Here is a 12,555-nt window from a genome sequence, read left to right on the forward strand (position 1 = left end):
GTCTCGTTCTTATATTTACATTTACAACAACTGTCTTCATACATGAAGATGAAGAAATAAAGACACAATCACACACTGGTCCAGACTACCAGGTATTTAAACTCCTTAAATTAGAAACAGTTCTTGTTTAGAAAAATGAGCATATCTGCCTTCTCAGGCTGTATACGCGAGTGTTCAGCACAGAAAAAACAAATTTCAGTGTTTGCATACAGTTCATAGCAACTCGCTCATGTATAAGTTGTTTGCTGTCTTGCTGTTGCGGATAAGACAAACGTTACTAATTTTCACTTACCCAATTACAACGAAGTGCTGCTTGCTGTTTGCTCAGGGTTGGCTGAAGAGGATGCCGAGGCAGGAGATGGAGACCGGCGCAATGTGTCAAACACGGTACACTGGTTAATTTGTAAACCGTGTAGGTGAAGGTGTTTGGCCATATTTGTCGTGCATCCTCCCTTGCACGAAATAATTTTGCCACAGGCGTTGCACTGTGCTAACCCTTAATTTTTCAAGGCAAAATGAAGCCACACTTTCGACCACCGCTTGCTCTGGTCCATGATGGCGCACATTTAACTTGTGGAGGTGGAAACTTTGTAAGCTGCATGCCGCCGCCACAGAAACTAAAACTAACTTTAGCGCGAGTGAAATTTATTTAGGAACCGATAGGCAGAATCGAAATGTGCATTTCTTAATGATTCCTTTGGAATCGGAATTTTGGAACCGGTTCCAAATTAACCGGTTCTTGATGCCCAACCCTACTGAGACAGCAGCCCTGAGGCATGCCAGACCTAAGAACTAATGTGGATGAGTATGTTTTACCTATTCTCACAGTCTGGGGCCTGCCTGTCAGGAAATCAAAGAGCCAATTACTGATAGAGTTGACCCGACCAAGACCTCTGAGTTTCACCACCAGTTTGGATGGCACATTTGTATTAAAAGCAGAGCTGTAATCAACATGTGGACTTAGGTATTTTACTTTTCAAGGTATACTGAAGCAGTATGCAGAGAAGTGAGATAGCGTCATCTACAGATCTGTTGGAACAGTAGGCAAACTGTAAAGGGTCAAGGGTAACAGGAATGTTACATTTTATATATGATATAACCAATCTTTCCAGGAACTTCATAATAACAGAGGTCAAAGCAACAGATCAGTAATCATTAAGTTAAGGGACAGGTGTTTTCTTAGGTATAGGCACAATGGTGGTTTTCTTAAAACACAGTGGAAAGGGGCGTCCGGGTAGCGTAGTGGTCTATTCCGTTGCCTACCAACACAGGGATCTTCCGTTTGAATCCCCGTGTTACCTCCGGCTTGGTTGGCCATCTCTACAGACACAATTGGCTGTGTCTGCGGGAGGGGAGCCGGATGTGGGTACATGTCCTGGTCGCTGCACTAGCACTTCCTCTGGTCAGTCGGGGCACCTGTTCAGGGGGGAGGGGGAACTGGGGGGAATAGCATGATCCTCCCACATGCTACGTACCCCTGGTGAAACTCCTCACTGTCAGGTGAAAAGAAGCGGCTGGCGACTCCACATGTATTGGAGGAGACGTGGTAGTCTGCAGCCCTCCCCGGATCGGCAGAGGGGGTGACGCAGCGACCGGGACGGTTCAGATACAGGAGTAGCTGTAGTAATAATAGTATTAGGTGTGGGTCACCACATAGGCCTATTAACAGTAATAGTAGCAGTAATAGGGGGTACAAGTAGTAGTGCTATTAGCAGAAGAAGTTGTAATATAGTTGAAGTACTATTAGCAGTGATAATAGTTGTATTTATTAACAGTGGTACATATAGATTAACTTCTGTTCAAAACATGTCTTTCTTCCCCAGACCCAGTCTAGAACCCCGAACCAGCCCACTGTGGTGGAGGAGGTTACCACCCAAGACCAGGTACTGATCCAGAATAATCCCTCCCATAATACAAGCGATGTATCATTGATGCATGAACTGAGGGCTTCTGTGAGACTGAGTGGCAGCCAGCTTCCTCAGTGGTAAGAAAGACTCCTGGAGAACAAAGGGGTTCGAACGTGCATTCAAGCCCCCTTGTCTTCAAACATATGCCCTAATGCGGTGATCTTAGGTTACACATTAGCTGCATTTCCATCAAGTTATTTTTTGATTGATTTTGACTCAAATAATAAAATATGAATGGAATTACCAAAATATACCCCCCACCTTAAAAATGGATGTGTTGGTAAAGAGATTAGTCAAGACAGTAATGGGAACATCATTTTCAGTTCTTTATGTAATGACAAGTAATTCTTGTCAACTAGGGCTCTCACGATATTAGATTCTCACTACACAATTATCGTGGCCAAAAGAATTCACGATAAAGATATGATCGCGATATCCAAAGAAAATTTCGGGAAAAAAAAGATAATAATGCTATCAGTCAAGTTCATCTTTAACTTTGTTTATTGTGCATTTTGTCTCTTTTGGCTAATGAATTACACTCAAAATACGAATGTAGGGAGGTGGAGAAAGAGTCTAACCACAGCTGTACAAAAGCTTACAAAAAGAACAATTACACTTAGTGGACAGTGAACAGCACGGCACGGTGGCGCAGTGGTTAGCACAGTCGCCTCACAGCAAGAAGGTCCTGGGTTCGAGCCCCGGGGTAGTCCAACCTTGGGGTTCATCCTGGGTCGTCCTCTGTGTGGAGTTTGCATGTTCTCCCCGTGTCTGCGTGGGTTTTCTCCGGGTGCTCCGGTTTCCTCCCACAGTCCAAAGACATGTAGGTCAGGTGAATCAGCCATACTAGATTGCCCCTAGGTATGAATGTGTGTGTATGTGTGGGCCCTGTGTGATGGCTTGGCGGCCTGTCCAGGGTGTCTTCCCGCCTGCCGCCCAATGACTGCTGGGATAGGCTCCAGCATCCCCCCGACCCTGAGAGCAGGATAAGCGGTTCGGATAATGGATGGAAGGGATGAATAGTGAGAAGGCAACCAGATGAACTGATAAACAAAAGATCCACAGGGCCCAACATCCGCCATCAATACAATGTCAACTGAAACAAAATCACTTGCAGGGAGCAGGGGACAAGAGAGTTTGTGTGTGAGACCACAGGCGGACAACTAACCACTTTGATACTGTGATTTAATGTCAACTGACCATTTCCTTACATAATTTTTACTGCTTTGCATTTTCCATGACATGATTTTGGGCAGCAGTAGTAACCACCTAATGTGGTAGTAGCTAGCTAGTGTAGCGGTTTGACCAAGTTTAAACCAGTCTGAGTCAATGACTCAAACCCCACAAAGGATACATGCATACAGAATGCACATGACCCCTGGTTATTTTTTTACAACACAAACTAATTGATAATTAATTGCAAGCCAGGGGAAATAAAACACTAAATTTAAATAAACTCAACCACACCGTCAGTCAATTTTCAAAGGTTGTATTACAGCAAAAGGGGGAGAAAAAAATTTCCTTATACAGGAAGTCCCCGGGTTATGAACGAGTTCCGTTTTGAGTCTGTTCTTATGTCGAATTTGTATGTAAGTCATAACAGTTATTCACATCTAGCATCAGTTAGTCGAATGTTTGTCTTCGTATATATTTTACCTAAAACATCATAAGTATAACAATGCAGTAATGATAATAAATCTAACTACAGTACAGTATTTATAATTGAGAGAGAATGTGTGTATAGGTATAAAAAACATCAATTAGTCAAAAGTTTGTCTTAGTATATGTTGTCGTTCACCGCTATTAAAAAAAAAACACACACTTCAAAACTTACAACTGAGCATTGCTTTATTCACGGCTGTTCTTGGCCACAGCCACGCTGTACAGACCGCCATTAAACCCAACTCACAGGTCGGCTCTCTTGCCAAAGACCCAACCCCACTAACCCTTGATCCGGCAACAGTGTAGCAGCCCCCCGGAACAGCAAAACACCTAACACTTATGCCCCCCAGTGAACCTGAACATGCTACAATATTTTACCTAAAACATCATAAACTGAATGGCGACAGGCACGGGCGCAAGTCCATGAATACTGGGATGGCATCCAGGGCTTTACCTGTGCCCCCGTCCATAATTTGTGTTTTTTTTAATTTTTTTTTTTAATAAAATGTTTATTTGGAAAGGGACAATCAATATTTGAAACAAATGTAAATGTACCTGAGTTAGCTAAGAGGCTAGTTTCCATCGGCAGTCCCTTCGCCTGATGTTGTTAGACATCAGGCAAGGAAAAAAAAAACCCAAAGTTTAGCTGTTGTATCCCCGACGGATTCCTTGAGATGATGAGAGGAGATGATTTCACAGGGACACACGTGAATATATAACAAACACGGATTTAACACAGCACAAAGGTCTGGGTAGGCTGACGAAGCAGAGGTCTAATTTCTCTCTGCTCTTTACTCACCGGCGTCAGTCACCATATTGATTTGTGCAACTCATACAGGAACGTAAGGGCCCGGTCTTTCTGAAAGCGGGTAAATCGGAGCATATCACAGGTTGACAGGACTAGTGGGTGTGTGGAGGTGAGTGAAAACAGACTGATAGGCGGATATATTTTCTATCATTTAAAGCAACATAATTTGGGTGATCACCACACTAGCTAGTTACTGCGTCACGTCAGGTGTGTGTGTGTGTGGGGGGTGGGCGTTTGGGGAGGGAGAACATAAAGAAATGGAAATGATTTAAGAAATGCTGGATTATTTACATGATATGTATTATTAACGTGATATTGTGGGAGTGCAGGAATGAGGAGACAGAGAGGTCGAGTCGAGTCAATTCTGTTTACTCGCCACACAAAACGACACCGATACAGCACAATCTCTCGTGGCAACCAGCTAACCGCTAGGCTGCTGCAAACATGGCTCTACCCCGGAAACTCTAAGCAGTGCCTATGTCAGCACTCCGAACGTTTGCCTTAAAGGAGCAGCAGCCCCTGGTGAAGCTACCCTCAATTGTGTATCACCATAATATCAGTATTTTATTTTTCTAAATATAATGGTTATCGTCAATACCGGTATATCGCGAACCCCGATTGTCAACCCTTTTCTGATTTTATCTTAAGATGTTTTTGAAGATTTTGTCCCATCCATAGGGAGATTTTAAGTACTTAAAACCCTGCATTATAATAATTTGACTTTTGGAAACATGGCTAATGAACCCCAAAATGTCCTACTGGCCTCTTTCTGTTTGTTACCCACATGATATAGAGTACAAGTATTGTTATGTGTTAAACTTTTCCATCATCTATGAATTGCCAAGGCAAGAGTAAAGGTTTTAGAGCTGGGCTGCAGCCTAAAGAGCTTCAAGGAGTTCTGTCTGAGGCTGTCCTGCTTTTTATCATCAAACAAATAAATGGCACTAGTCAACATATTGGTGCACATGTTCAGAAACATATACTTGTATTACAGATAACTAGAGGCTAAATGAGTAATGAAGATATGGTGTACTGGATATTCTCATGATCCACAACTGTCAACAGATCTTCTTTGCCAAGTATGATGCGGTCGAGCGCTACCTAAGTAGTGGAGTCTACCCAGCAGGGTTCAGCTATGTCGAGAAGAACACCTTCAGAAGATTCTGCAAGAACTTTACCATCAAAGGTATGGAAAAGCCCCAATGGAGACAAGCTAAGAGCAAACTTTAAATACCATTCAGGAACACATACAACGCAGATAAGGTAGTGGTACACCTTATCTAGGCCCTGTTTCTACCAAATCAAATGGATACAGTATCAACAGCTGTTTATCTCTTAGCATGTCCTCCATGACCTCAACACATCACTTCTTAGCCCTAGCCCCTGCTGTACTTGTATTTAGTTCATATTTTCCCAATATCTGATGCCAGCATGAATACTTATCTCCACTGAGGTCATTACTATTGATTCTAATGTCATATAATGTAAGATAATCTAATCTGCTCTGTTTCTTGTAACATATAATAAATATGTTACACATATTTATTATAATATAACCACATATGTCCTGGTTACCCAGACCAACAGCTGCACATGGTGAGGGGGGGCCGCGCGCTGCTGGTGTTGAGGAACAGAGAGGCAGTGGAGGCGGCCCTGGTGGAGTACCACAATGAACTGAACCATCTGGATGTCAAGAAATGTTTAAGGCTGCTGAACGAGAGGTGCTATAGGAACTTTTGATAAAATATTATGAGACAACTAATGGCTAATAACTGAGAACGATTGAGTCACAAGGGCCCACTTTTGCAATGACATTACTTTGTTTAGGATTGTATTGTGTTTCTTCTTTCTAATGTGATTGTATTTCCTACTATATTTAATGATTGTATGATAATTATAATTTGCATTGTATTTAGCCTTTGATTGTAATTTGGCCTACTACGACACAGGTAAGGAAAAACTAAGGAAGGGTGGGAGATTCATGAGGGATTCAGAAGAATTTGTTGTCAAACAACATGGAGGGTGATAATAATAATAATAATAATAACAATAACTATTTGTTCGTGTCTGACTGTCAAACTCCGGTGAACCAATTCTAGCCATGACAGACTGTCAGAGAAAACAAGTTTTGTTGCTGGCCAAACTTTATATATTAAGAAACGATTTTTCAGGAAGTGTCCTCTTGACATTGATACACTGATAGGACATCCTGTATCAAAAGGCTTTAAAACATATTTTCATTTTAAAACACTTTCACGTTCTGGCAATATAGTTTGCGCTATATTGTCTTTTTGTGAGTCTTACATGGTCAGAACCTTGTCAGGTCTGTCAAATGGGCTTTAGACATAACATGAACTTACAGAAGTATATCCAGTATATGAATATAATTTTGGAATTTTCACCAGATTAAAAATGTGGAATTCTGTGCAACTGCTTTTAATTTGATCAAAGTCAAGACATTTTAGATAGAGAATGACAAGTTTAAAATTGCAATGGAAATAAAAGTTAATGGGGGCGTCCGGGTGGCATAGCAGTCTATTCCGTTGCCTACCCACACGGGGATCACCAGTTCAAATCACCGCGTTGCCTCCGGCTTGGTCGGGCATCCCTACAGACACAATTGGCCATGTCTGCGGGTGGGAAGCCGGATGTGGGTATGTGTTCTGGTCCCTGCACTAGCGCCTCCTCTGGTCAGTTGGGGCGCCTGTTCAGGGGGAGAGGAAACTGGGGGGAATAGTGTGATCCTCCCACATGCTACATCCCCCTGGCGAATCTCCTCACTGTCAGGTGAAAAGAAGTGGCTGGTGACTCCACATGTATCGGAGGAGGCAAGTGGTAGTCTGCAGCCCTCCCCGGATCGGCAGAGGGGGTGGAGCAGCGACAGGGACGGCTTGGAAGAGAAGGGTAATTGGCCGGATACAATTGGGGAGAAAAAGTGTGTGGGGGGGGGGGATACCAAAAAATAAAAGAAATAAAAGTTAATGATATCTCACAGTATTAAAAGTTTACAGTATGGACTGTGGGGATATTTAATCAGCTGTGGTGGTGTACCTTTTATTATTATCTTTTTTCCTTGCGCTCTCATACAGAAGCCTCAAGGGGACATGTTGGGGGGGGGTAGTGGTCTGTTCATGTGGTGGTTACTTGTCATATTCTAAACATCTCTATGCTCACTGACAGGTTCTTCTGGAAAACAATGAGACCTGATGTTGTGCGCTGGATCGACAACTGCTCACAGTGTTCCAAAACCAAAAAGACGAAGCTGGAGCCAGAAGGTACAGAACTACCAGAGTTACTGGAAGGGGAGATGACACCTCCAGAAATCCATGAAGACCCTAACAGGTAGGTGTGTGTGTTAACAGGAGTAGTAACAGTAGTATTTGCAGCAACAGTATAGTTTGGTGTGGCACTAGTAGTTGTAGCAATATTATAAGTAGTAGTGGTATATTTGTGTGGGAAGATGGTGGCATGAATTCATGTTTGCAGTGGCCTCACCCAGTACCATCTGTAGCGCCCACCCCCTACTCTGTATCTATAGATGCCGTGAAAAGGATTAAACTAGGAAGGTGGGGCTACGGGTTCGTATGCTAATACTATTCCGAACAAGAGTTAACTATACCCAGCCAAATTATGCTTAATGAACTCAACTTATTATTCAGAATGAAATAACTGGACCAGACAACTTCCTTATATAAACAGGTAATGTATTGAATTTAGGAATGTGAATAAAGTGAAGTTGTGACAGCAGCAGTGCAAACAGGCACACAATTATCAATAATAATATTAATAATAAACTAAACTTATATAGTGCTTTTCTAATACTCAAAGTCGCTTTACAATAAATGGGATGAAACAAAACGACATATAACATAACACAGACATAGAGGGGTGGATGCTAAGGGGGGCTACGAGAGGGAGAAGCGGCAGCCACACACAACACCACCAGTACTCTCCGACTTGGACAGATACAAAAGGGAAAGAAAAACAAACATAATAAATCACAGATGAAGTCTGAAGAGGTGAGTCCCGACCAATGACCTGAATGTGGGCAAACCGCAGCAGTGTCCGGTGTGCTTGGGGGGGGGGGGGTTGAGGGAGTTGAGGGAGGGGGGAAGGTCGGGCACTCGGTTGCCAGCCTGCCCCAGACCAGGGGAGGGGGGGGGGGGTCACGAGAAGGCAATGGAGAAAAAGGTGTGTCTTGAGACGGGATTGGAAAAGTGGGAGGGATTCTGAGTCTCTAATGATTTGGGGGAGTGAGTTCCAGAGCCTGGGAGCTGCCCTGGAAAAGGCTTGGTCACCAAAGCCACGGAGGTTGGACCTGGGGGTAGAGAGAAGGGAGGCTGAGGTGGATCTGAGGGACCAAGAGGGTTGGTAGGGGGAGAGGAGGTCGGTGACAGTGAGGTATGGGGGAGCCAGTTTGTGAAGGGCTTTATAAGTAAGAACCAGGATTTTGTAATTGATCCGGTGGGTGATGGGTAGCCAGTGGAGGTCTTTTAGAACTGGGGTGATGTGGTGCCAGGATTTGGTGAAAGTTAAAAGTCGGGTGGCTGCGTTCTGGACCAACTGGAGTCTCCTGATAGAGCTAGCTCTATGGTGCTAGCTCCTGATAGAGCTAGCCTGATATCAGGCTGTGATGGTGTGCTCAGTATAGTTTAGAAAAAAAACTAAACCACCCCTTCTTCTTCTTCTGTCTTCTCCATCTTAGCCAAACATTTGAGCTCCTTTTATGTGTAATTATGTCAAATACGCCCCCCCTAAAAAAAATACAAATAAAGAAAAATGTGACTCCAGCCAATAGTTTCACAACCAATAACTTTGTGCATCCCAAGTATACCAGTGCTTTTGAGATGGGAAAATTATCTAACATTGCAGCGAATTCGGGGGGCAGTGCGGCAGGCCTTGTGGCCAGGAGAGCTCTGTACGCGCCCACGTAACACAGAGCGGGAACGATGATCAAAATCCAATGATGAACTGCCGTATACTAAACTTAATGCGCGGTGCGCGTGACCTGGTTGCTGTACTGCCGTATACTATGGCTCAGGCTGACCGAAACAAGGCAGAGTATAAACGACACAGTCAAGTCATCCAAAGGAGTTGAATCAAGTGCAACTGGACTGTGAAAACGTTTCGCCTCTCATCCAAGAGGCTTCCTCAGTTCGTGCCTTTCTGACTAGACCAAGCTAGTCTGACTGGCTGGTGATGAGACTCAGAATTTATCCTCTTGGAGTCGTTGTCAGAGCTATTGATGTCCACTGGCTCTTTGTGTCCCGATGTTTACCAACGCCCGTCACTAACAGAGCCATAGATATGCGTGGCTCTCCTGTGCTCCGATGTCCAGCCGCGCCCGTTGCCATCGGAGCTATCGATTTGCATTTGTTTAGCAGCGACGGTCGTTGGGGGTGTTAGTTTCGACTTCATTATTCAGTGGTCATGAGAGTCGTTGGAGCCGTTAGTGACCGACTGTTGTTCTTGGAGGCTAGGCTTCTTGAGTTTCCTGGGTAGAGATGAAAGGACGGCATTGTAAGTGGGAGATAGGTGGTGTCGCAGACCTCCTCCTCCTCTGTTGAGGGATGGTTTTTCCAGTTTCGCATAGATGGCTTCCTTCACCCCTCTTTCAAACCATCTATCTTCTCTGTCCAAAATGTGTACGTTGCTGTCCTCGAAGGAGTGTGTCTTCTCCTTTAGGTGTAGATAGACTGCTGAATCTTGTCCTGAGGAGTTTGGCCTTCTGTGTTGGGCCATCCGTTTGTGTAGTGGTTGTTTGGTTTCTCCTATGTGTAGGTCAGTGCAATCCTCATTGCATTGTACAGCATACACCAGATTGCTTTTTTGGGTGTGTGGTACACGGTCTTTGGGATGAACCAGTCATCGGGCGTTGGTAAACATTGGGCGTTGGTAAACATCGGGACACAAAGAGCCATGGACATCTATAGCTCTGACAACGACTCCAAGAGGATAAATTCTGAGTCTCATCACCAGCCAGTCAGACTAGCTTGGTCTAGTCAGAAAGGCACGAACTGAGGAAGCCTCTTGGATGAGAGGCGAAACGTCTTCCCGGATATATACCAAGTCCAGTTGCACTTGATTCAACTCCTTTGGATAACCATGACCTGGATGAATGAGAACATTCACAGACATGACACAGATAAGCTAACTTGCTAGCATATCTGACTAGCAAGACACTTGTAAAGAACACTGTGGTCGTACAGAAAATAAAACACGTCTTTCACATGTGCTATAAAACCGAGTCGACTCCTATATGTTGTCGTTAAAAGACCGTAATTCGAATGACAACTGCAGTCATTAAAGTAAAGGTTAGATTAGCCTAACTACCCAGGCTAATCGAGAGCAATCGGCTAATGTTAGCTGAACGAGCTAGCAAACAAAACTAACCGAGAATTTACGTACACAACCTCAAACTGAATATAATCTACCTCAACATACCTTGCAATTTACACGTTTGCTCAACGTATAAGAGTTGACTCTAACAAGTAAAGCCGAATACAGGATAATGCTGAGGAGATTGAAAGCAGTGGAATGCCGCTTGACTTGGGAACTTCACTCACGAACTCTCTAGAACCCTCGTTCTCCTTCCCTAAAGTTCTCTCTACTCCCACCCCCATCCAATCACAATAAAGATTTGCCCTTATTGACATTTGACATTATTTGACATTAACTAATACAACACTCTTATATGCCATACAGAATAGGTTGTACACTCACTATGCCACGTGTATGCCCATGTACATTCCAATCATACTTGCTTAGTTATTTTTTAAGGCAAATGGGATGCAAACCTCAGACATTAGCAAATCCCTAATGACACAGTAAAACTACATGCATTTAACAACTGTACTAAACCCAGCCTTTTCTCACCTGGGCTACACCCTCCCCCTTTTAGACTTTTGTTGTCCCCATCAAACAAATTATTATACTCTTGGTTGGGGCTACACATCCATGCAGTGTCTTTGTCCGCATCTGCGTCTTAAGTTTGTCTTTGTTTGATGACTGAGAGAGCTGGCGCTGGATCAGCTAGGAGAGCTGGATCTGCTGCATCCTGTGAGCCCAGGGACCACGGCCCTGCCTGGAGCTGCGCCCGAAGAGGTAATGCCAAGGGTGGTCTGATAGGACGCGGAAGTGGGGCAGGCTAAGCTACAGACCGGCAGTTCCGATAACACTGAGGGCGGTCTGGCGGTGTCAAAGGTGTCTGGCTGGGAGAGCTGGCGTTGGATTGGCTGAGGGAGCTTGGTCTGCTGTGTCTGATGGACCCAGGGACCATGGCCCTGATCGGAGCTGCGCCCGAAGAGGAAACACTGAGGATGGTCTGTCAGGACGTGGAAGCGGGGCAGGCTAACTGCTTGCCCATGCAGACCGGAAGTTCCAACAGCCATCCTGGCTGGTTCTCTTGGACAGTGATTTTTTTTTAGTCTGAATATATATGTGTTAATTTGGATATATGTGTTCTTGTAGTTCTTGTAGTTTTTGGATTTGTGTTTTTGTCTTTGTGTTGCACTGCTGTGGGCTGGGGGGAGACGAAATTTCGTTTCATTTCATGTACACAAGAACATGAAATAAAATGACAGATAGTGTTCCTGAGTCCTGATATTTCATTCAACACTTGTTGATGCAACAGCATGACGCAGTAGCATGGCTTACCTCTGAGCGACTGAAGTGGCTGTGCAGTCTGTTTAGTCATCCAAACTTGCACTGCCAACAAAAGACTGATTTCACTGTGGCATTTATGCAAGTGTTAAGACAACATTGGCTTCTTGAATCCCTGTCAGACATTACCTTTTTCCTCTTGTGAAAACTGGAATAATACGGCACTTATTTTTTTTCAAATGCAGTCAAGATATATAAAGTTAAAGGTTACAAAAAAGTGTGATAAATCTGTTCCTTTTTGAATTGTTTTGTGCAAAAATCAAAACAAAATATCTCTTTGTTTCTTTTGCTCTTTACATGAACAGTGGCAATGATGAAAACGTTGGTGAGGAAGAGGAGCAGCCAGCCTCCCATCCCCATGCAGAAACGGTCAGTTAGTGATCTGTGGTGAAGGACATCTGGAATGAAGGGGGAACATTTACATTTTAAATTAAACATTTTTTTTAATCATTTAGCTGATGCTTATGTCTAGAGTGGCTTTAGTAAGCTTCATATCCCCGACCACAAACAGGGCATACA

General features: G+C 43.9%; 1 protein-coding gene across 1 annotated transcript in view; it reads left to right on the forward strand.

The window, feature by feature from the left end:
• The window catches only part of LOC130126061 (uncharacterized), a 35,955-nt gene that overhangs the window by 11,213 nt on the left and 12,187 nt on the right, over positions 1–12,555 (forward strand). The window contains exons 11-15 of the mRNA XM_056295427.1: positions 1,824–1,883; positions 5,440–5,560; positions 5,954–6,095; positions 7,555–7,716; positions 12,342–12,405. Of these exons, the coding sequence (XP_056151402.1) occupies positions 1,824–1,883; positions 5,440–5,560; positions 5,954–6,095; positions 7,555–7,716; positions 12,342–12,405 (549 nt within the window). The remainder of the gene's footprint in view (positions 1–1,823; positions 1,884–5,439; positions 5,561–5,953; positions 6,096–7,554; positions 7,717–12,341; positions 12,406–12,555) is intronic.

This window comes from Lampris incognitus, chromosome 16, assembly GCF_029633865.1.
Source record: "Lampris incognitus isolate fLamInc1 chromosome 16, fLamInc1.hap2, whole genome shotgun sequence".
Lineage (NCBI taxonomy): Eukaryota > Metazoa > Chordata > Actinopteri > Lampriformes > Lampridae > Lampris > Lampris incognitus.